General features: G+C 39.5%; 1 protein-coding gene and 1 non-coding gene across 3 annotated transcripts in view; both read right to left on the bottom strand.

Moving 5' to 3' along the window:
- The window catches only part of LANCL2 (LanC like 2), a 51,680-nt gene that overhangs the window by 4,676 nt on the left and 21,033 nt on the right, over nucleotides 1–25,971 (bottom strand). For both annotated transcript variants that reach the window (XM_035026494.1, XM_035026495.1), the window contains exons 3-6: nucleotides 13,340–13,547; nucleotides 12,049–12,196; nucleotides 10,813–10,959; nucleotides 6,921–7,103 (exon numbers count right to left, since the gene is read on the bottom strand). In XM_035026494.1, the coding sequence (XP_034882385.1) occupies nucleotides 6,921–7,103; nucleotides 10,813–10,959; nucleotides 12,049–12,196; nucleotides 13,340–13,547 (686 nt within the window). The remainder of the gene's footprint in view (nucleotides 1–6,920; nucleotides 7,104–10,812; nucleotides 10,960–12,048; nucleotides 12,197–13,339; nucleotides 13,548–25,971) is intronic.
- On the bottom strand, nucleotides 22,702–22,808 carry LOC118024604. Its single transcript, XR_004683146.1, has one exon. It is a non-coding gene; the product is annotated as a U6 spliceosomal RNA (small nuclear RNA).

Below are 25,971 nucleotides of genomic sequence, written 5' to 3'. Positions count from 1 at the left end.
AATTTAGTTAAAAAATTAAAACAGAAGCTACCCGAAACCAAGAAGCATTCTGTAATTCCCAGAGCAATATGCCCTGCAGCACTAACATGCTCCTGGTGAAGTCACCCGAGGGACTGACGGTCCCACAATATCCTGTCAGCCAGGTCAAGAATACTCAGTATCCCGGGTCAGCCCCATTATCAGTAAGACCCGGATGGCCTGGCACTTCAGGGCTGGTGCGATCTGTCATAATCCATCACACAGAAACCAGCATGGAGCTTCCTGCAGTCCCCAGAGCAGACGTGCCTGGGCTGTAGCACGGTCTCCACCGAGTGGTTTCTACGTCATGAGACGGATGAGCTCGCCGAAGACAAATGCCGGCAGGAGGAGGCTGTCTGTTTTTGCCTCCTCAAATTCCCTTTTAAATTTTCTTCTCTTTCCCCTCACGTTTCATTTGTTTTGTTTCCCTAGTCCTTCCCTCAGAATCTGCTGTAATCTCCACTCGCTTAGCTCATTCCATGCTAGTATAAATGAATTAAGAGACAAAAGGGTCCTCAGAGAGGATCTCCTTGGGGGGAGCAAACAGGATTCATCTACCTGTGACTGATTAGCAGTGACCTCAAAAAAAAAAAAAGATGAACTATGTGCATCAGTGTCTGCAGAGGGTAGAAGGGCAAAGAGAGAGACATTTGTATTTCACTCACTATTCCTGATGTAGAAACTATTCACCAGGGTCAGAAGCAAGACTCTTAGCTCATGAAAGCAACTGAGATGTGCGCTCTGGGGTCAGACTGCCTGAGTTCGAATCTCAGCTCTGTCACCTTGTAACTGTGTGGCCTGGCCTTGGACAAGTGGCTCAATGTCTCAGTTTTCTCAACTCTAAAAGGATACTAGTTCTTCAAGTCAGTGGCTTGTTATGAGTATTAGTGACACCAAATCAATCAAATGGGGGAAAAGAAAAGTCTTTCCAAGAAACAATGTAGGAACAATCAGATATCCTGATGCTTACAAAAAAGAATCTCTCTTCTTACGTCACATATACAAACCTAATATACAAAATATACATGTAATATATAAAATGTAGTTAGAGATAGCTCATAGTTCTAAATCGAAGTCCGTGCAGCTTGGAGAAGAATATTATCTGTAACCTGGGGGTAAGTAAAATTTTGTGACAATTAATAAAGGGAAACCTCACTAAAGTGGAGTTGGGCGGTTAGAAGGGCAAGCCTGCCACTCTACTCAATTCCAGAAAGACTTGTCGATTACAGACCCCAACAGAAGAGGGAACAGGAAACAGGAAAGAATCATCAGTTATAGGCCCCAACGGGGAAAAAAGGTTCACCGCATCTCCTACAAGAATTCGACTACCCCTGCAACTCAGCCAATGAGAAACTGGCATGACCCTGAACTCCTGCTTTTTTCCAATGGACTGACATTCAAAACCACCTCTCCCCTGCTCCTTCTTCTCCATAAAATAATGTTCATCTCCTTTGTTTGTTGGACTTGCCTACGGTTTTGTCATAGCTTGCATATCCCAAAATGTAATTCTCTGCCATTCTTGAATAAGCCCATTTTGCTGGTAAAATAACTGGCTGTTTTATTTTTTTGGTTAACAACTTCTTAGACAAGATACAGAAAGAAATTACCATAAAAAACTTGATAAAACACAGACTTTATCAGAATTAAAAACTCTATTCCTCAAAAGATACCATAAGGATTATGATTAGGCCAACTACAAAATTATTTCCAGGGTCGAGCTCTGCATCGGGCTCCCTGCTCCACGGGAGGCCTGCTTCTCCCTCTCCCACTCCCCCCGCTTGTGTTCCCTCTCTCACTGTGTCTCTCTCTGTCAAATATATGAAAAATCTTAAAAAAAAAAAATTATTTCCAAAACACCTATCTGACAAAGACTTGTAACCAGAACATAGGAAGAATCCTTACAACTCAATAATAAAAAGATAAAAGATTAAAACAACGTGGGTAAAAGGAATGAACAGACGTTCAACAAAGCAAGATACATAAACGAGCTATGAACACAAGCAAAATTGCTATCCATTAGAAACTACAATGAAATATCCGCCAGAATGTAATTAAAAGCCTTTCAGTACCACGTGTTGCCAAAGATGTGAACTCTCTTACATTGTTGATGGAATGTAAAAGGTACGACAGCTGTTACTTTGTGAAGATGTCTGGCAGTTTCTTACACTTACTTTCTGATCCAGCAATTTTACTCCGAGGTACTGGCCCAAAAGGAATGAAAACACATGTCTACAAAAAGACCTGTACAAGAATGTTCATAGCAGCTTATTCATAAGAGTAAAAAACTAGAAACAACTGGAAAAAAAACTGATAAAGTGGTAGATTTATATAAGGGATGCTTACACTCAGGAAGGTATCAACCACCTTGAGGAAGAAGGAAAGAAAGTATAATTTGAAAGAATCTCTCCAGCTGATTCTGATATGCACTCCTTCAAGATATGCCATGTTTCAAATAATCAACTTACAAATGAGCTTTTGGAACACCGTTTATATGAAAACATTTTCTGATGTCTGGTCAACGGCTGACCATCGGAGAGCATAAGGCGTGGTGGTTTCCTACTTTAAGGAATCAAAAGATTACATCGATATCACTTTGGTATGACTTACAGGGTTTTCCTGGGCCACATATTTGTAAATACCTTCCCAAACACAATTTTCATTTGACCAGTGTTAGCATCTGTTTACAGTGGCTGAATCCACATACTGCTAATGCTGGAGGGCCCATGTGTGTAGTTAGAAGGTAGAACTGGTTACCATCGCTTGTAGTCTACTGTCAGATAATCAAGAACTGCTCAGCAAAATAGCTTCCAGCCATAGGGTCCACAAATGTAATCTGCTAGAAAATCATTTGCAAGTAATATAATTCCTAATATAGCACAGAATATTATTAAAACCCTGACATTTTTCAAGGATCATCTAGAATACAATATAATTTTAAATTAACAGTGTATGTTCATACAAAGTAGAGTCCACCCAACTAACACATATGATGAGCATCTCTAGGAAGGGAAAGCAAATTAAGTGAAACTAAACTCAATTTATAGTCTTCTTTGTGAAGGATATTAATATTTTTTGCAAACACCTGAAAACCTTATGCTTTCATCAGCATTCTTGAAGAACTTATATGAGTTCACATGCCAGCAAGAGAAAATGTTGAAAACTTATATAAAATGCAAGCACTTCCTAATTCTGAGACAGCCTCAATGAATGCAGATGCTCTTATTTTGAGTTAACAATAACTTGAGAGAAAATGGACCCTCGACCTTTGCATTTCCACCCCACCCCCTACCCTGTCTCTGCCCACCCCACCCTCCGCCTTGGCCAAACACCAATCTCACACTTCACTCATATATTGTAAAACTCTATCATATATGCCTTTTCAAGTTACCATTGAGGCCTTCTGCCCCCAAAGATTCTGATACTCCTTGCCTTCCTCATGTTTGAGAATCTTGATGTAAATGGACAAAATTAAGTTTTAGTGACTAAGTACGGGATCGTAATGTCTTTGCTCTATGCTTAAGAGAAGAGGGAACTTGCTGTTTCGGAAGAAGGCAGGGACAGACATTCCAATGATATTCTGAGCCAAAGCCGGATAGGCAGCAGCTGCTGGGAGGCATCTGTGGTTTACCGAGAGCAGGGCTCTGCTATGGGTGCTCTGTGTGCTCCCCGTGTGACCAGCGGCCGTAGAAACAGACGGCGTGATAGCCAACGGGGCTAGGAGAAAGGGATCTCCCTAGGCTGATGGCCCCATTGGACGTCCTGGCTCCCGATTACCTGCTTACCGCTCTCTCGGGGAGCGGGGCAGACGGGGGGCCGGACGGGACCCTCAGAAGCCGAGACCGTCAGCCACCAGGAGGGCCCACCTGCACTGCTTGCCCTCTTTAATGTGAAAGAGAAAAAGGCGCCCGGCAAACAAAAGCTTTCACTTTTTCTCAAAGTCATACATCTGTTTTAAATATCAAAGCGTCCTTGTTTGTCAACAGTATACTCGTCATGGTTGGACAATTACAATATTAGAGACTTATCTCGATGTCACTGAAGTTACATCATTCTAAGGCTCTAAAAAAGGGAGGCACTGATTTGAACAGAATTTTATTTTATTTAAAGACTGAGGTATTAGGCGCCTGGGTGGCTCAGTTGGTTAAGCGACTGCCTTCAGCTCAGGTCATGATCGCAGTGTCCTGGGATCGAGCCCCTGCATCGGGCTCCCTGCTCACCGGGGAGTCTGCTCCTCCCTCTGCTCCTCCCCCTCCTCGTGCTCTCTCTCTCTTAAATGAATAAATAAAATCTTAAAAAAAAATTCAAAATAAAAATAAAGACTGAGGTATTGTTAAGAAGATGAAACCTTAAATTCTTTTGATTTCCAAAGAGTATATTTCACTATGCTTTTTCTTTTTATCATAACTTTCTGAGTTATTTTCTTAAATGCTCATACCTGACTTTTATATTTGAATATTTTAGGTGTTACTCTTGGAGGACTAAAAAATTCTGAAAAATTAGGCAAAATCATGAGATTCCCCACAATTTATGTAAATTATTATGGTTAGTCACAAAGGGAAAATAAAATTGATTCCGGGATTAGTTCTTTTGTTATTTCTAGGTAGAAATACGAATTCTGCTTCATTAATTCTATCTATTTCTACAAAACTAAGAGACTTTGCCAAAACACTAATCAATCATGTGGTTACTGTTATATACTTTGATATATGAAGAACAACCTCCAAAATCAAATATTACAAATAAAGATGCATTAAAAAGATAAAATTACAAAAGAAGCATTATTTACAATCCAGTTAAAAAATGGGCAGAGGACCTGAATAGACATTCTTGCAAAGAAGACATACAGACGGCTAACAGACAGTGAAAAGATATTCAACAGCACTAGTCAGCAGGGAAGTACAAATCAAAATCATAATGAGATATCATCTCACACCTGCTGTAATGGCTAAAATCAAAAACACAAGAAATCACAAGTGTTGGAGAGGATGTGAAAAAAAAGGAACCCGTGCACACTATTGATGGGAATGAAAATTGGTTCAGCCACTTTGGAAAACAGTGTGGAGGTTCCTCAAAAATTTAAAAACAGAGATAACATATGATCCATTAATTTGACTACTGGGTGTTTACCCAAAGAAAACAAAAACACTAATTCAAAAAGATACATGCACCCCTGTTTATTGCAGCATTATTTATAATAGCTAAGATAGGGAAACAACCTGAATGTGCATTGACAGACAAATGGATAAGATGTGGTGTGTGTGTGTGTGTGTGTGTTTGTAATATATTACTCGGCCATAAAAAAGGATGAGATCATGCCATTTGGTACAACATGGGTGGACCAAGAGGGTATTATGCTAAGCGAAATAAGTCAGACTGAAAAAGGCAAATACCATAAGATTTCATTCATATGTGGAATCTAAAACAGGAAAATGAAGAAACAAACAAAAAGCAGACTCATACCTGTAAATACAGAGAACAAACTGATGGTTGTTGGGGGGGTTGGGCAAAATGGGTGAAGGGAGTAGGAGATAACAGGCTATGGAATGAATAAGTCACAGGAATAAAAGAGCATAAGGAATATAGTTAATGATACCGTAGTAGTGTTGCATGGTGACAGATGGTGACAGACGGTGGTTACACTCGTGGTCACAGCATAATGTGTAAATTGGGGCAGCACTATGTTGTGCATTTGAAACTAATACAACATTGTGTGTCAACTGCATTCAAATAAAAACTTTTTTTTTAAGATTTTATTTATTGATTTAAGAGAGAGAGTGAGCCTGAGGGGAGGGGCAGAGGCAGAGGGAGAAGCAGACTCCCTGCTCAGCAGGGAGCTCAACGCGGGGCTCAATCCCAGGACTTCGGGATCAGGACCTGAGCCAAAGGCTGACGCTTAACCGACTGAGCCACCCAGGTGCCCTCAAATAAGAAATTTAAAAAATAAAACCAAATGTGGTATAGTCTTCTAAAAAACTTGCTTGAAAACACTGTTTTCTTTAAACGTGAATTATTTTTCCAAAAAATGTTTAAAAACTTAAATGTTATAGGCTACAGTAAGCTGTTTGTAATTTCAACTTCTATTTAGTAAAATAGTAAGAGAACGCCTTTACGGGGTGCCTGGGTGGCTCAGCTGGTTAAAGTGACTGCCTTCGGCTCAGGTCATGATCCTGGAGTCCCAGGATCGAGTCCCCCCCATCAGGCTCCCAGCTCAGCAGGGAGTCTGCTTCTCTCTCTGACCCTCCCCCCTCTCATGCTCGCTTTCTCTCTCTCTCTTCTTAAAGAAAGAGAAAACACATTTAAAGACAACCTAAAAAAAAAAAAAAAAGAAGCATTGTTTGCTTTCAATCGAATGCATTCTTAATATTGTGCCCAAATATTATCTTGAGACTACCAGAATTATTCAGTAAAGGGACTGCCTATTTTTCTATAATACCCCATATGTGTAAAACTTTGAACATCACACTTCTCCCTTATGAGTAATTTTGTAACAATTTTAAACTCAAACTTAAAGGGCCCCAAATAAGCATCATCATCCAACAATAAAGACTTATTCAACCAAGAACATAAAATGATGTGAAGTCAAACAAAAAAGCGTTTAGTTATAATAATGCCTACTGCCTTCTCGGATATTCACACGCAGAATAAAAATCATTACTATGCTGTCCTCCAGGTTTCCTTTTTACATATGAATATAATCCCTGTTAAAATACACATACAGACCCTTATAGCTCCAACTACAGGGGTGATAAAGTGAAACAGGGAGATTTTATTTTGTAAAAACATTGACTCGAAAAGGTTTTTAGTTTGCCATCACATGTGCTGGCCAAAATCAAAATGAGAACCTGGTGGAAAAAAGTGGATTTCTAAACATTAAATGCTTGTGATCAACTGGAGGTACTGACCTTGTAAGCTTGCATAAGCATGTGGATGACACCGGGCGCACCATGGCACCAGTGGACCAAGCGATCTGTTTCATTGCTTAATGATGACGGATAATTCCCAGATCGGAATCTTTTGTGGCGCACATAATCAATACTAGGTTTCACCATTTCTGTCAAGGTTTCTTGGTCCACTTTTGCTGCTGGCTTTAAACAAATGAAAAAAACCCAAAACATTTAGTTTTCCTTACGTTTTTTTAAAAATTTTATTTTATTATGTTAGTCACCATACATCATTAGTTTTTGTTGTAGTGTTCCACGCTTCACTGTTTGCGTATAACACCCAGTGCTCCATGCAGTACGTGCCCTCCTTAATACCCATCACCAGGCTAACCCATCCTCTCACCCCCCTCCCCTCTAGAACCCTCAGTTTGTTTCTCAGAGTCCATAGTCTCTCATGGTTCGTCTCCCGCTCTGATTCCCCCCCCTCATTTTTCCCTTCCTTCTCCTAGTGTCCTCCATGCTATTCCTTATGTTCCACAAATAAGTGAAACCATATGATAATTGACTTTCTCTGCTTGACTTATTTCAAGCATAATCTCCTCCAGTCCCATCCATGTTGATGTAAAAGTTGGGTATTCATCCTTTCTGATGGATGAGTAATATTCCATTGTATACATGGACCACATCTTCTTCATCCATTCATCTGTTGAAGGACATCTCGGCTCTTTCCACAATTTGGCTATTGCGGACATTGCTGCTATGAACATTGGGGTGCATATGGCTCTTCTTTTCACTACATCTGTGTCTTTGGGGTAAATACCCAGGAGTGCAATTGCTGGGTCATAGGGTAGCTCTATTTTTAATTTTTTGAGGAACCTCCATAACTGTTTTCCAAAGTGGCTGTACCAACTTGCATTCCCACCAACAGTGTAAGAGGGTTCCCCTTTCTCCACAGCCACTCCAACATGTGTTGTTTCTTGACTTGTCAATTTTTGCCATTCAAACTGGTGTGAGGTGGTATCTCAATGTGGTTTTGATTTGAATTTCCCTGATGGCTAATGATGATGAACATTTTTTCATGTGTCTGTTAGCCATTTGTATGTCTTCTTTGGAGAAGTGTCTGTTCATGTCTTCTGCCCATTTTTTGACTTGATTGTGTTTTTTTTAAGCCTTTGTACTATAGCTAATATGGCAAAGCATCCATTACCTGGAATACTGAGAAACATATAAAATTCAAATTAATTCACTTATCTGGTTATTTAAGACTTGGGCAGACCTTGTTTTATTTCAACTTGTTGTGATGTTGAAGATGACGTCTGAAGGCCATCTGCTGGAGAATTCCCTCTTGCTCAGGGCAGGCCTTTAACTGACTCAGTGAGGCCCAGCCACATTATGGAGGAGAAACTGCTTTACTAAAAGCCCAAGCATTTGTAAGAGTGCTGACAATGATGATTCATCTTTGGCCCTCCATCTTGTTCATGTTTGCTCAGTGGCCTCTCTTGTGGCTATGTGTTCCGGGCCCCTTGGAGAATGACATACATACCTTAGAAATGCCGGTCAAGGCAGGAATGGGGGGGGAGGCCTGTTTTGGCCTCTCATGAATCTGTCAGAGATAACATAGTCTTGCCCCTTCCTGATGCACAGCTGGGGCCACAAGATCTCATTAAAGGGTAGCTGTCAATTAGGTGCCTGCAAGCCCTCCGAGGTGTGTGCGAACGCTCTGATCTCACTACAATGCCCTTCTGCATGTCCCCTCCCTCTACAAAATCTAGGGGCTAAGGTCTGGACTTTGCAGAGAATAACTATGCAGCGGCTGTAGATCATCCTCTGCCCGATCCCCCCCATCAGTAAGGTACCCCGAATAAAACTCTGTGTAAACTCTATGGAGTGGCCTGCTTCGTTTTCTGGTCTCGAAGTGTCTTCTCAGTCGGGGGAGACTTTCCTGTCCCTCCCCCACCTTCTAACACCATTTAAGTGTAAATCTCACCCAAAATGTCCTCACAGAAACACCCAGAAAAATGTGTGACCACATACCTGGGCGCTGTGGCCCAGCCAAATTAATATCTAATATTAACCATCACCGAGAGCTAGCTCACATTTTTAATGGGGGCTTTAAAATACCTACGTCTGTCAATCTTTTATCTGAGTTGTTTCTCCAACATACAACAGCCCCACGTCAATCGCCCTCCTGGAACGTCGGTGGTGAGACCAAAGGTGGGGGGCGCGATTCCGCCATGGGGGCAGGAAGGGCGCGCCCAGCACCCTGTGGCCTTTGAGGCCGGCTCGCTCCAGCAGCAGTTAGGGAGGAACAGTCACGGGGCAGGGCGACCCTCCTGATGGAGACCCAGCCGCTCCGGCTGAAGGCTTCCAGCGCAGCCCTCCTGCGCCCACACGTCCTGCCCCGAGCGCACCCGGCCGGGCTCCCCTTCCGCGGTACCGGCATGTTCAGCTCCAGCGGGCTCGCATGTGCTCTTCTCCACCCTGTCTGGTCGTTTGCCATTCTGCCCTCTAGTCTCAGTCTACCTGTTCGTAGTCTGGGCCTCCGGATGGTCTCCTAGTCTCATCAGGGAAGTTGGGTTTCATAGTTGCACGTTCTTCACTTTAAAGGCAGATAAAGGGGACTTGTGTTTCTCTCAAGGAAACCCCGGATATCTAACAAAATTAACCTCAACACCTACATCTAAACTTTAAGGTTAGGTCTTATTGGTGTGGTTTTCATATGGTTAATGTTCCCCTAAGCAAAGTTTCAAAAGCTGGTGTTAAAACATTTTCTTGGGGAAACAGAAAACAAACTACCAACTTTCCAGAATAATAGTGCTATTTTAAAAAAAGAGATGGACTTCTAGTTACTTTGAAAACATGTGTCTGCACTATAAAGAAAATTCACAAATTGGGATACATATGTTTCGCTTTCTACAACAATAAACAAAGACAACTAATTACCAGAAAAGGGGGTTTTAGGCCCGTTTAGATATGAATCTCCTTTAATGGTAGAGTAGGTTTAAAAAGGGGATTTGAAGTAAAAATTTTTAGTTTTCAGTGAAGAAGTTTTAACCTAAATGCTAATCCATGCTCCTTGACTTGCTAGCTTTGTGATTTTTGAGCATTAACTACTCTGTTATGGGTGTGGTCGATAAAGAAAGGCTTAATTGGGGGGAAAAAAAAAAAAAAAGGCTGTGTACGCAGCAGGGAAGGGCACCACAGGCCATAAGGCCGGAAGCTGGCTGAAGCACTATTTGGGGGGGGCGGTCTCTGCCTGCCTGACAGAACGGGGACTACTCAGTTCAAGCGACGTCAGGCATGACTGAGAGACCAGATCAGAACCACAACAATAAACTAGTTGAAAGTTTAGAACACAACCGAAAGCAAGCTGGGGGTATCTGAATAGGAAAAAGTCTCTGCCTCAGTCGGGATTCTGGAGGCCCTTTCTGCTCCCTGAGGGTTCCCCTCTGTTCAAAGAGTAACGACTCCAATGAGCAGAAGGACATGGACCGAAGGAAAATGTGGCCACTAGACACCTAACCCAGTACAAAACCGCATGTACAATGTGCTCTTAGGGCGCCTGGGTGGCTCGGTTGGTTAAGTGACTGCCTTCGGCTCAGGTCATGATCCGGGAGTCCCGGGATCGAGTCCCGCATCGGGCTCCCTGCTCGGCGGGGAACCTGCTTCTCCCTCTGACCCTACCCGTCCCCATTCTGCTCGCTCTCTCTCACATTAAAAAAAAAAAAGTGCTCTCAGCACTTCAGTGCTTGGGGTTCATGAAGCAGAGCTTAAGTACCCACGATTCAATGTAGGATCCTTATTTTATTTCAGCCTGCGCGACTTACACTAAAATTTCAGCCCCCCTTTCCTCTCTGGCCGAGTATGTAATACTGGAGGCACTGTATTAGGGTTTCCGAGCACCCTTCCTTACCTGCATTAGCATGTAGTAGATCCCGGCCATGCCGTGCGCCGCTCCAACATACTGCTTCCTGTGCCACTGGTAGAGCAGCGGGCAGCGCTCGGCCTTCCTTTCTTCCCTCGACAGAGTCTTGCCTGACTCGATGATAGCGCTGACTACCTACGGGGGTGAGGAGACAGCGCTGGCCTAAAGAATTACGTGTATCCTGTTTTCGTCTAATTAACACTAACAATTCTATCTAGATTTCTTAACCTAAAAATCTAGAAGCAGGCAGTAGCCACCACCGTTAATCTTTAGCTTATAAATTAATAAATACAGGCAGAGAGAAATCAGAAGAGAAGAAGAAATTAGGAAGTCAAACCACGACGTTAAAAGTCCTCTGTATGAACAGTTTACTAGAATCTAGAAAAACTTCCTATAAAAACTATCCTAGACTACTTAGTTCCCTTGTAACTGCAATGTTTTCTCCAAAAGACTGGCAGTACATCTAGGAAAGGCTGGAGGAATTTAGCCTTATTTATGAAAGGCTAATGAAATGAGGTCTCTTGTGGCATGCAGATTTTAGTTAAATCAAAAGAATATCATATCTGTAATGACTATGTAGCAAAGACACATTGTTCCCTCATATCCTTTCTCCTTCCACACTTTTGGTAACAGTGCTCTAAGTTTTGGCGGGGCGTCTGGCCTCTCAGCTACAGAAAGACATGGTCCTTTGACTAAGTTCTGGAAGTAGGATGTGAGCAGAAGTGAAGTAGACCACTTCTGGATCGTAGCCTTAAAAAAAAAAGAAAAAGAAAAAGGAAAAAAAGGAGCTGCTTATCCTCTACTTCCTCCCCTGTCTTGAGCCTGGGGGTGCTCGATAAGCTTTGGGGATGCAGATGAGGGCACGCCCCTAGGATATGGGAGAAGACCAGAGAAGAACCCAGATCCTTAGCCATATTCACTGTGACTGCCTACCAGTTCAGATGCTTTAGGAAAGAGAAATAAAGTTTCTACCTTTTTGAAGCTGCTGTTGTTTGGTATTAGTAAAAACAGGTAAATTAATAGGCCTAAGAGGAGGACAGATTAAAAAAAAAACATTCCTAGAAAGGAAAAAAAAAGGAGCTATTTATCGCTTTTATGAGATGCCTGAAGAAATTACTCATACCCAGAAGAAGAGTCCAGCCCCTAACGTAGCCCTGTGCTGACAGACAGGTTGGGATGGTAGAGATGACAGGACGCCCATGGCTGACGGCAAGCCCACAGTACCTCTTTAATGGCTGACTCACACACGGTGTCTGGACCAATCTCCGTGTTCAGGTAGAGTAAGGCATACAGATAACCCGCCCGACCATAAAGCAGCTCATCGGGAAGCTCTGAATCTCGGCACACGATGGTTCTCTGGAGCTGCAAAAGTCTACCCAACAAGAAAAATTCTGTTTTCCTGGAGAATGTGTGAAATTCCTCTTCCTGAAACTGTTAGTAACCCTATCAGTTTAGAAATAACCTGTTACTTATTTTTAATTTAAAACTGATTCTAAGAGGGCGCCTGGGTGGCTTAGTTGGTTAAGCGACTGCCTTCAGCTCAGGTCATGATCCTGGAGTCCTGGGATCAAGTCCCACATTGGGCTCCCTGCTGAGCAGGGAGTCTGCTTTTCCCTCTGACCCTCCTCCCTCTCCTGCTCTCTGTCTCTCATTCTCTCTCTCTCAAATAAATAAATAAAATCTTTAAAAAAAAAAAACAAAACTGATTCTAAGAAATACAAACAAACAAAACCCAAACAATAAAATCTTCTCCACTACACTAATTTCCCTCAGATAGCACATTAATAACAACACACCTTCCTGTTCAGAATATCTACCTTGATACCTAGTCTAAACCTTGTAAGAGATGATACTCAATTTTGAAATAAGAATTAGAAGAAAATGATTTAAAATTTAAAAGAAATTTTAAAATAAATTAAACTTAATTTATTTTTTAAAATTTTTTTGAAATTACACTTAATTTAAAAGAAATTAAAAGAAATAGTACTAAAATGTAGTCAATGTTTGGGAATTAGCTTGACTCATTCTATCTTTCAGCAAACATCAACTGACTAGCGTGTGCCAGACACTCCACCAGACCACGGGAGTAGGCCCTGATTTCTACCTCTTCGAAAAAGAATATAAACCAAAAGGTGCAATAAAAGTTTTATACTCTCTAACTGTTCCAAAACAAATGAACCTAAAAAATAACTTAGGATAGTGAATCTAAGGCACAGATACAAGCTAACTTTCATGCAGTGAAGGCAACCAGAAATTATTTAGGAAAAAGAGTAAAGTCACACGAAGAAACAGGTCTATCTCTCCCCAGATTAAGGCAGACACAAGCTTGGATAGAAAGGAGGCAAATGATCTTCTCATTATGCTCAGCGTTAACATACAAACCTCCTTCACTTCTTGGAAAGATCCGCTGGCAACAGCAGACGAATTAAAAAATAATTTCCTTTTTGAATGTCTTTCTACAGTAAGACCTTGAATTGAGAATTTAGAAAAAATACTTCCAGTTTGAAAAACTCACTTTGTGATGCATTCCTGGGACTCACAGTCGCTTCTGAGTTTGTGATACACCACAGCTCCTACAGCAAGGGGTCCGGCGTCTCCGCAGAGGAAAGTGACCCTGCGGCCATTCAGGTTCCGAAGTGTTCTCTTGACGTAATCCAGGGACCGGAGCAGGTGGGTCTGGTCACCCGTGACCCGATACAGCTGCAGGTACAAAAGGGCTATGCCTGGAAAATGCCCCCCCGGCCCCAAAGAAAAGCATCATTACCTTTCTTTTTCCACCTTCGGGACATTGTTTTATGATCACATGAAAAACTTACATAAACCCTAAGTTTCTGAAGGGGCATCATCAAACAAGTTACATCTGATACATCTTTAAAAAACAGAGACAAAGAAAAGCCCTCAGGGTAGAAAAAGCTTAAACCAAGTTGAAATCCATTATCTTGCTAGTTGCTTTGTTACAGTGATTCGGTACATCCTAGACAAGGTAAATAAAACATTAAGACTTCCCAAACATTCCCATTTTCTGTACGCTCATTTCAAGATTTTATTCCTTCTCCACTGTATTTGAAGCTAACTTGGATCCTTTTCTTTTTACTTCTCATATAATCATTTCCAAATTAAATCACTACTTTCTAAATTGTACACCCCTTTCTTTCTAATTTTTCTATTTCTCACAAGTTTTCAATTTTCTTTAGTGACCAAGCTATCCAAATGAACAACCAACCAGTGAGTCAACTCACGGTTTATGGGATAGCCGTATGATGCAGAGTAAGGTAACAGACACAGAAGACAGAGTCTATCACCTATGCAACCTTCCTATCTTAAAGATTTTATTTATTTACTATTGAGGGAGAGCACAGACTCTGAGCTGAGCGTGAGCCCCATGCGGGGCTCAATTTCACGACCCTGAGATCACGACCTGAGCTGAAACCAAGAGTTGGGTGTTTAACCCACTGTGCCACCCAGGTGCCCTGTAACCTTCCTATTTTAAAGAACAAATCCAGACACTTGAGTGAACCGGAAAGGGTTTTTTTTCTGAAAATCTACAGACGATGACCTACACAGCTTCTGAAAGAAGCCTGCTATTATTCCTGGACTCCAGTCACTATGATGGCTAAGTAAAAAAAAAACAAAAAACAAACAACTGTATAAATATATACTTAATAAAATATATTGCAGAGAAAGTATTGAAGAAAATGATATGATGGTGAAAAGGCCAAACAGAACATTTATTCATGTTTGAATTGGGATTCTCTAATATTATGTTCTTTGTCTAATATCCTACTCTCACTTCTATTATTTTTCATTTTGCTTTTTACTTTATGTTGTTTTAATTGTTTCACTTGCGTATACCTGACACACAATATTACAGCACTTTCACGTGTACAACACAGCATGGTTCACCATCTATGTTCTGCTAGGCACTGTGTTTTTAAATTTCTCTAAATAGGTAGGGGTTTTTTTTGTCCTTTAATTCTCTATTTCAGAGTATCCTACTTCCTTTTCAAATGCTTAACCTCTCTCTCTCTACCTATATTTGAAAAGTCCTTTTCTCATTTCTTTTTTCTTTTTAAAGATTTTATTTATTTATTTGAGAGAGAGAGAGAGTGAGAGAGAGAGCGCAAGAGGGAGTAGGGTTAGAGGGAAAAGCAGACTCCCTGCCGAGCAGGGAGCCTGATGTGGGACTCGATCCCGGGACTCCGGGATCATGACCTGAGCCGAAGGCAGTGGCTTAACCAACTGAGCCACCCAGGTGCCCTCATTATTCACTTCTTGAAAGTTGTTTAAGTCAGACAAATATAAAAGTACCATATTTGTAAGCCTTGGAAAAGTATCCTTCCATAGGAATTATTTATGAGGTCCTGTATTTAAGTTGTTTTTGTATTGAAGAAATTGAAATTACAAACATAAAGAAAGCAAGCTAAAGGTACCTAGAAATTTCAAACATACTCATTTTAAAAGGTTTACAAATAAGTACCTCATGATTGACTCAGAAATCCTTAAAAAATAGAATGATGATGTGGTCAGCCTATGAACCCTAAAACCTATAGTTATATATGTATTCAATGCTTAAATATTTTAATTAATTAAATAATTAATTTTAGGGGGGGAGGGGCAGAGGGAGAATCTCAAGCAGGCTCCATGTCCAGCACAGGGCCCAGTGTGGGGCTCACTCTCACAACCCTGGGATCATGACCTGAGCCAAAATCAAGACTGGGATGCTTGACTGACTGAGCAGCCCAGGCACCCTATTTATTTTTTTAAATGTTAGCCAGGTCTTTTTTTAATTAATTAATTTATTTTTAAGTAATCTCCACACCCAACGTGGGGCTCGGACTCTCAACCATGAGATCAAGAGTCACATGCTCTTCCAACTGAGCCAACCAGGCGCCCCAGTGCTTAAATATTTTAAAGTAAATGATAGGCAAAATATTTTTTTAAAAAGTCATCCTAACATTCTGCCCTTGAATACTTCAGTATGAATATCTAAAATATATAAAGCCAAAATAGCATTATAGCATTATAACTACCAAACTAATAATTAGTAAGTGAGACTGAGCTGTGGTATATTTTTTAAGTAAATCTTTATGTCAGTTTTGGTACCAGTATCATCCTTGTTTCATAAGATAATAGGAAGTATTCCTTATTTTCCTACCTCTGAAACAGTTTAAAAGTAGCAAAGAAAAAAAGTAACACTGAGATTTCCTGTTCTTTTTTTATTATTTTATTTTTTAAATTTTATTATTTTTAAATTCCAGTATAGTTAAGGTACAGTGTTATATTTGTTTCAGGTGTACAATATAGTGATTCAAGAATTCTATACGTTATTCAACGCTCATCACAACAAGTGCACTCCTTAATCTCCATCGCCTGCTTCATCCACCCTCCCCTGCCCACTTCCCCCTGGTAACCTTCAGGACATTATATACCACATCTTCTTTATCCATTCATCCATCAGTTGATGGACATTTGGGCTCTTTCCATAGTTTGGCTATTATCAATAATGCTGCTATAAACATCAGGGTGCGTGTACCCCTTCAAATCTGTATCTTTGTATCCTTTGGATAAATACCTAGTAGTGCAACTGCTGGGTCGTAGGGTAGCTCTATTTTTAACTTTTTGAGGAACCTCCTAACTGTTCTCCAGATTGGCTGCACCAGCTTGCATTCCCACCAGCAGTGCAGAGGGTTCCCCTTTCTCCATATCCTTGCCAACATCTGTTGTTATCTGAGTTGTTCATTTCAGCCATTCTGACAGGTGTGAGGTGGTATCTTATTGTGGTTTTGATTTGTATTTCCCTGATGCCAAGTGATGTTGAACATTTTTTCATGTGTCTGTTGGCCATTTGTATGTCTTCTTTGGAGAAATGTCTCTTCATGTCTTCTGCCCATTTTTAATTGGACAATTTGTTTATCTGGTGTTGAGTTGTGTAAATTCTTTTTTAAAAAAAATATTTTATTTATTTATTTGTCAGAGAGAGCACAAGCAGGGGGAGCAGCAGAGGAAGAGGGAGAAGCAGGCTCCCCATCAAGCAGGGAGCCCAGTGCGGGGCTTGATCCCAGGACCCTGGGATCATGACCTGAGCCGAAGGCAGACGCTTCACTGACTGAGCCACCCAGGTGCCATGAGTTGTGTAAATTCTTGACATATTTTGGATACTATCCCTTTATCAGATAAGTCATTTGCAAATATCTCCCATTCAGTACGTTGTCTTTTGGTTTTGTTGACCGTTTCCTTTGCTGTGTAGAAGCTTTTTATTTTGATGTAGTCCCACAAAAAGAGTAGCACTGGGATATCCTGGTCTTTGAAAGAAACTGTGTCTTAGTTTATTGTTTGTTTCCCCCTAGTTTTATTAAGGTATAAGTGACAAAATTGTATATGTAAGTGTACAACAGAGTGCTTTGATATATTTATGCATTGTGAAAATATTACCACAATCAGGTTAACAAATCCATTACCTCACATACCATTTATTTAATGTGTGTGATGAGAACACTTAAGATCTACTCTCTTCGCAAATTACAAGTATACAATACAGCATTATGAACTATAGTCACAATGCTGTACATTAGATCTAAGAAACTGGTGTATCTTGTAACTGAAGGTTTGTACTCTTTGACCACCATCTCTCCCATTTTTCCCACCCCGCAACCTGTGGTAATCACCATTCAACTCTGTTTCTGTGAGTTCATTTAAGAATTCATATATATGTGAGATCATGGTTCTGTCTGGTTTATTTCACTTAGCATAATGTCCTCTAGGACCACCCATGTTGTCACCAATGACAGGATTGTGTTCTTTCTCGTGGCTGACTAATGTTTCATTACATCCACCTAGATGTAGGTATAGACACAGATAGATGTACATGTACATGTAAATATAGATAGAAATAGATAAAGATACCACAACTTCTTTATCCATTCAACCATTGGTGGATACTAAGGTTGTTTCCATGTTTTGGCTATTGTGAATGATGCAATGAACACAGGGGTGCATGTATCTTTTCGAGTTAAGTTTTCTCCCTTTGGAAAAATACCCAGAAGTAGAATTGCTGGATTATCTGGTAGTTCTATTTTTAATTTTTTACATTTACATTCTCACCAAAAGTGTACTAGGGTTCCCCTTTCTCCACATCCTTGCCAACATTTGTCATCTCTTCTATCTTTAATAAAAGCCATCTTAACAGGTGTGAGGTGGTATCTCATTATGGTCTTGATTTGCCTTCTTTGGTCCTTGGCCCATTTTTTAAATTGGATGATGATGATCATCATCATCATCTTTACTATTGAGTTGTATAAATTTTTTGTATATTTTGGATACTGACCCTTTAGCATAAATATGGTTTGCAAATATTTTCTCCCGTTCTGTGAGCTACCTTTTTTATTAACTGCTTCCCTTGCTGTGCAGAACCTTTTAGTTTGATGTAGTCCTCCTTGTTTATTTTTTCTTTTGTTGCCTAAGCTTTGGGTATACAAATAACCATTGCCAAGACCTGTGTCAAGGAGCTTTACCCCTATGTATTCTCCTTACAGTTTCATGGTTTCAGGCATTACATTTAAAGTCTCTAATCAATTTTGGGTTAATTTTTGAGAGTGGTATAAGATAGGGGTCCAGTTTCATTCTTTTGCATATGACTCTCCAGTTTTCCCAATATGATTTATTGAAGAGATGATTTTTCTCTGCTGTGTGTTCTTGTTCCTTTGGTCAAGGATTATTAACCATTTATGCTAGGTTTATTTCTGGGCTCTCTATTCTGTCCCATTCTGCTATGTGTCTCTTTTCATGCCAGTACCATATTGTTTTGATTACTATACCTCTGCAATATATTCTGAGATCAGAAGTGTGATACCTCCAGCTTTGTTCTTTCTGAAGACTGCCATTGCTATTCTGGTTGTTTCGTAGTTCCATGCAAATTTTAGGTTTTTTGTTTATTTTTTTTTACATTATCTATAGATCTCTTTGGGAACTATGAATATTTTAACAACATTTCATATTCAATATTCATAACAACATAACAATATTTAACAACATTAATACTTCTAATCCACAATAATGGGATATTGTTCCATTTATCTGCATCTTCTTCAATTCTTTTATCAATGTCTTATAATTTTCAGCATATAGGTCTTTCACCTCCTTGATTAAATTTATTCCTAAGGACTTTTCTTTGATGCTATTATAAATGGAATTGTTTTCTTAATTTCTTTCTCCAATAGTTTACTGTTAGTCTATAGAAACACAACTGATTTTTGTATATTAATTTTGTACTGAATTTGTTCATCAGTTTTAACAATTTTTTGGCAGGATCTTTAGGGTTTTCTGTATAGAAGATCATGTCACCTGCAAACAGAAACAATTTCACTTTTTCTTTCTGATCTGGATAGCTTTTATTTCTTTTTCTTCCCTAACTGCTCTGGGTACATGTATATATTTGTTATTTCCTCTTGATGAACTAACTCCTTTATCATTACATAATAACCATCTTTGTCTCTTCTTAAAGTTTTTGAAGTTGAAGTGTATTTCTTCATAAGTATATCCACCCCTGTTCTATTTTGGTTTTCATTTGCATCAAATGTTATTTTTTCCATCTCTTCACTTTCAGCTCTTTCACTTTCAGCAGTCCATTAAAGCTGACATGAGTCTCTTGTTAGCAGCATATAGTTAGGTCTTGTTTTTTTATCCATTCAATCACTCTATTTCTTTTGGTTTGATAATCCACTTAAATTTAAAGTACTTACTAATATGTAAGGTCTTACACATGTCATCTTATTCATATTCTGGTTGTTTTATATTTTCTTTCTACCTCTTTTGCTGTCTTCCCTTGTAATCTGATGATTTTCTGTATTGGTACACTTTGGTTCCTTTTTAAAAATTGCTTGAATACTACTATAAGTTTTTCCCTTGTGGTTTATATAACATATAACATTCTATTTTAAGCTGATAAGTTAACTCTGACCTCATACAAAAACTCTACTCCCTTCAACATTTTGTTTCTAATGTCACAATTTACATATTCTATATTGTATATCCATTTAAAAATGTCATAGCTATAGTTATTATTAATATTTTTGTCCTTTAACTTTTGTGGTAAAGTGATCTACATTATTACAGTGCCTGAATTTGACTATACACTTGCTTTATCAGTGTTTTATATTTTCATGTTTGCATCCTTTCATTTCAGCGTAAAGAACTAATTTCAGCATTTCCTGGAAGGCAGGTCTTGTAATGAACTCCCTCAGCTTTTGTTTGTCTGTGGAAGTCTTTGTCTCTCCTTCATTTTGGAAGGACGGCTTTGCTGGGTATAGTATTTTTACTTGGTATTTTTTTCCTTTAAGGACTGAATATATCAACCTACTCTCCTCCCAGCCTATAAGGTTTTCCTGAGAAATCCACTGATAGGTTGATGGGTGTTCCTTTGACATAGGAGTTTTTTGTCTCTTGCTGCTTTCAAAATTATAAAATTATCCATGTCTTTGATTTTAGACATTTTATTATAATGTGTCTCAGTGAAGTACTCTTTGGGTTGAAAATACATGGGGAATTATAGGCTTCATGAACTTTGATGCTCATTTCTCTCCCCAGATTTGGAAAACTGTCAGCCATTATTTCTTTAAACAAGCTTTCTGTCCTTTTCTCCCTCTTTGTCCTTCTGTGACTCCTCTAATGCATATGCATTGTTTCACTTGATGATATCCCATAATTCACATAGGCTTTCTTCACTTTTTCTTCATTCTTTTTACTTTTTTCTCTTCTGACTTTATAATTATAAATTACGTGTCTTCAAGTTCATAGAGTCTTTTGTTCTGTTTCTTTCTACTGCTGATGCTTTCTATTGCATTATTTTCATTTCATTCATTGTATTCTTCAGCTCCCCAATTCCTCTTTGGTTCTTTTTTTTGTTCTTATGATTTCCATCTCTCTGTTAAACTTCTTGTTTTACATATTGTTTTCCTGATTTCGCTAAGGTGTCTTTCTGTGTTTTCTGGAAGCTCACTTCTTCAAAACAACTAATTTGAATTCTTTCTCAAGCAAATTGTAGATCTCCATTTCTTTTGGAGTAGTTACTAGAAAATTATTTTGTTCCTTTACTGGTATTATTTCTTTGATTTTTCATGTTTCTTTAAGCCTTACATTGTCGTCTTAGCATTTGAAGAACTACTCACCTCCTCCCGTCTTTACTAACTGCCTTCGGGGGGAAAAAATGCCTTCTGTCAGCCCTGCTAGGGATTCTGAGGCTTTATCATACCTTTTCTATGAATATGCCTACTCCAAACTTCTTGTCCCCTCTTAGGAGTGAATTCTTATGATTGTATGCCTTCTCCTAATTCCACAAAGCCAGGCTACATGCTATGAGTCTCCTGTTCGCTTTCCCTACAGCAGTGCTAAATGCCCAAGTTTGTATGTTCTCTTTCACTTCTACAGGGTTGAGCTGGCTTTCTACTTATTCTAACTGTCCACAAAGACTTGTACTCTGCAGGTATAGGGTGGAGCACCATGTCGGTAAGGAGAATGAAATGTCAGAGATGCCCGTGGGTCAGATGGGGGGATTCACAGGCCAAGTATTCCCATCAGCTAGTGGCCAGGCTTCCTAATGGAGTGTGTGATTAGTAAGATCTGTGTTCCTTGTTGAGTTCTGAACACTGGCTGTTATGCTCCCAGTCTCCCTGCCCCTCAGTCATGTAGATCACCCCTGTATTCTGAAAGAGTGAGAGAGAAGTGAGTGTCTTTGACAGCATCCTTCATAGCTGGGGAAATAGGAAACTCACTCACATGCTCTCACTTTCCCTTGTGGGAGAAACTGCAGGCCGAGTTCGTCTTTTTTGCACTGAGCTGTGCCACCTTGGAGATGGGGTGACATAGGAAAAGTGAAACTGTTCTGCTTACTCTCTTCAGTGTTCCCAATCTCAAGATTTTTTTGTCCTCCCAGTGGTGTGCTTGGAAGTTCTCTACTGGATTCCTGGGTCCCACAAAGGTACTCTCACCTGTGTGTGATTGCCACAATCAGTGTTCTTTGGGGGAAAGATGGTAGAAAACTCCTGTTCCACCAATTTGCTGATGCTATTCTTGGATTTCCTGTTCTTTCAAGGTTTGGCAAAATTTCACAGTGAAATTTTGGGGGTAGATCTTGAACAACATTCTCAAGTTTTTATTTGGAAGTTTGTCTATTTAGATGTTACATCTCTCCTGGGGTGAGGTTTGGTAGATTATGTATTCACAGAGAATTATCCATTTCATTTACATTGTGAAATAAATTTATACACAGTGAAAAGGAGTGTGGCTTCTAAAATTTCCTGTTTCAATGGTTTCTCCACCTCATTTATAATGTTTCTGTACCTTCTTCCCCTATCTGCAAACTTCTGTTTGGATCTTAATTATATAATTAAAAGTAATCAATGTCACTATAAGCTTATACCTACATTCCCTCAATCATACCTTGGTTATGGTCCTCTACTACAGGGTTGGCCACCCCCCCCCTTTCTTTGTAAAGGGCCAGATAGCAACTTTATGTTACTCTTTAACGTCCCCATTCAGTCTCATTGCATACTCTTCTGCTTATCTCAAAATTCTTTAGAATAAAAAAAAAAAAAAGAATATAAATATATACTAGCAATAAGTGAAAGCTCTGTGCTGCACATTGTCATCAGGAATTGGTATTGTCAGTGTTTTGGAGTTTGTCAATTCCCTAATAACATACGATGTTGAACATCTTTTCATATACTTACTTCACATCTGTATTATCTTTTTTGGTGAGGGCCTTTTAGATATGTTGTGCATTTTGTAGTTTACCTCACACAAACTTTGTACATATTTTGTTACATTTATACCTAACCATTTCATTTGGGGTGGACTGCTAATATGAATGGTATTATGTTTTTTTTTTTAATGGACTGCTTCATGAATGTGTACGTCATCCCTGTGCAGGGGCCATGCTAATCTTCTCTGTATCGTTCCAACTTTAGTATATGTGCTGCCAAAATGATCACAAATGGCACTGTTTTTAATTTCAAATTCCACTTACTCATTGCAGTTACATAGGAAAGTGACTCACTTTTCTATATTAACCTCATATCCTGTAACCTTGCAATAACTGCTTGATTTTTTTTTGTTGTTATTTCTGATTTTCTACATAGAATGATCATGTCATCTGCAAAGACAGTTTTATTTCTTCCTTCCCAATTTGTATACCTTTTTATTTCCTTCTACAGTCTTACTGCATTAGTTAGAACTTCTGGTACAATGATGAAAGCAGTTGTGAGAGAGAACCTTCTTGTCTTGTTGCTGACCTTAGCAGGAAAGCTTCAAGTGTCTTATCATTAAATATGATGTTAGTTTTAGGTTCTTTTGTGGATGTTCTTCACTAAATAGAAGAACTATTCCTAAGTTTCCAGAGATTTTCTGTCAAGAATAGGTGGTAGATTTTGTCAAATGTTTTTCTGCATTTATTGATATGATGATGTGATTTTTCTTATTTAATCCCACTCCACCCTCATATCACACTGTATCATTTCAAGGATAGAGCCAGCACCTCATAATAACAAAATATTCCTAATTCCTCCCTCTCGTCCCTTGTATCTCGATGTCATTCAATTTACTTATATGTATTACACACATTTAAGCATATATATCATATAAACATGATTGAGTAATGTTATTATTTTGAACAAATATTTTACACAAATGTTATTTTGAACATATAGTTTGACCCATTAGAGTAATTAAGAATAAAAAAATAAAAATTATTATTCCACTTTCACCTATTCATTCTCTGATGTTCCTTTCTTTATGTAGATCCAAGTTTCTGACCTATACCCTTTTCCTTCTCAAAATAACTTGTTTCAACATTCTTGCAGGTAGGTCTACTGGCAATAAATTCCCTTAATTTTTGTTTGAGGTTTTTATTTCTCACTAACTTTTTAAGGCTAACTGAGCAGGTTACAGAATTCTAGGACCCTGATTCTTTCCTCTCAGTATTTTAAATACTTCACTCCACCCTCATCTTGCTTATATGGTTGCTGAAGTCTGGTGTAATTCTTATTTTTGCTCTGCTATAAGTAGGACATTTTTTTTCCTTCTGTCTTTCAAGATTATTTATTTATGGTTTTATGAAGTTTGAGTATAATATGCCTACATGAAGTTTTTTATTTTTGGTCTACCTGTGGAGGTTTTTTTTTGGTTGGAGGGCATCTATCCTATTTGGTGTTCTCTGAGCTTCCTGGATTTATGGTTTGGTGTCTGATGTTAATTTCTAGAAATTGTCAGTCACTGTTGCTTTAAATATTGCTCCTCTTTTTTTCTCTGTTCCTTCTCCTTCTGATATTCCCATTTCATAGATGTTATGCCTTTTGTCATTGTCCCACAGTACCTGAATATTCTCTACTGGGTATCTTTTAGACTTTTTTTCAATTTCATTTTCAGTTTTGGAAGTTTCTATGTCATTCTCAAGGTCACTAATTCTTTCCTTAATTGTGTCTTGTCTGTAACAAACCTATCAAAGGAATTCTTCATTTCTGTTATAATACATTTGATTTCTAAGCATTTCTGTTTTATTCTTTCTTAGAATTTCCATCTCTCCTGGGGTTTCAAAGATGACATTGGAGTAGGCAGACCCTAGACTTGCCTCATCTGAAAAATACAACTAGGTAACTATTGAATCATCCTGAATACATCAGAAATCAACCTGAAGACTGAAGGAACAAACTCCAAAACTAAGAGAAGAAAAGAGGCCACACTGAAGAGGTAGGAAGTGCAGAGACATGGTTTAGGGGAGAAAAGGATCACGAGTGTTGTGGGAGGGAGGGAGCAGAGGTGGTAGAGAAGGGCAAGAGAGAGGAGCACACAGGGGGACGCACAAAAAACATTTCCCCAAAGCCACTGACTTGGAAAATGAAAGGGGCTAAATTTCGTTAAGTTCTTGCAACCAGTAGGGCTTAAAACCTGTTGTTTTAAAGGTCAGCAGACTTGGCTGCAATAGAGCCCAAAGGGCACTGTCCAAATCCTGGAAGTAAGGCAAGCAAACAACCTGAGGGACAGATAGCATGGAAACAGGGATCTGAAGAGTGTCTGGGGCACAGAGTGGAGAGATTATTTGCTCTTCTTGGAACATGTCCCTGAAGAGCTGTATTTAAGTGGATGCCTCTCCAGGAACAAAGGAGCTAGCTGGCGCCATTTCTCTCTCCTGACCCGAAGCATAAAGAGAGTCACTTGCAGGAAGCAGTGCAGTGCAAACACTGGCTGCCTAACTTTTTGCACCAAGAAGCCCTACCTCTCTGTGCTCTGGTGAGACTGCCTTCCAGTCACACTTCCTTCAGTCCCAGTGCAGAGGGTCCTTCCTCCAAAGACCAGCACAAACTCATGCCCACATCACGTCTCCCAAACAGGGAGTCCCGCAGGGCCTCAGTTGCAGTGGAGGTGGTGACAAGTCTCACTTCAAAAGCAGAAGAGCACACCTAGTTAAAACTTGCCACATTCAGGCCAGGCACCAAACACTGCCCACAGCAGGCAAGGACAGCCTCTGCAAACGACTGGTCTGAAGGACAGAGAAGCCAAAAACATCAGTACAGTGCAAGCAGCACACACCAGAGACACTCCCTGAAGCGCCAGGCCTTGGGCACTGCATGAACACTTCTCATAAGGCCATTACATTTAGGAACATGAAACATAACTGGCTTTCCTAACACACAGAAGAAGGCAGAGATTTAGACAAAATGCAAAGACAGAAGAATTTGTCACAAATGAACAAGATAAGGCCATGACCAGAGATCTAAGTGAAACAGACACAAGTAACATGCCTGATGGAGAATTTAAAGCAATGATCATAAGGATACTTACTGGGCTTGGGGCAAAGCACAGAAGACATCAGTGAGATCCTTACCATAGAGATAAAAGTTAAAAAAGAATCAATCAGAGATGAAGAGTGCAATAAAAGAGATCAGAAACACAATTGAGAAATAAACATCAGGCTGGAAGAAGTAGAGGAACAAACTAATGACCCAGAAGACAATGTATGGAAAGAAATGAAGCTGAATGAAAGAGAAAAAGGAGAATTATGCAACATGAGAATAGATTTAGGGAACTCAGTAACTCCATCAAATGTAGTAATATCTTTATTATAGGAGTCCCAGAAGAAGAAGAGAGAGAAAAGGGGGA

This window comes from Mirounga leonina, unplaced genomic scaffold, assembly GCF_011800145.1.
Source record: "Mirounga leonina isolate KUSES-001 unplaced genomic scaffold, KU_Mleo_1.0 Mir_199, whole genome shotgun sequence".
NCBI classification, from domain to species: domain Eukaryota; kingdom Metazoa; phylum Chordata; class Mammalia; order Carnivora; family Phocidae; genus Mirounga; species Mirounga leonina.
The sequence above is the reverse complement of the archived record's forward strand: the minus strand, read 5'-3'. Positions and strand labels throughout refer to the sequence as shown.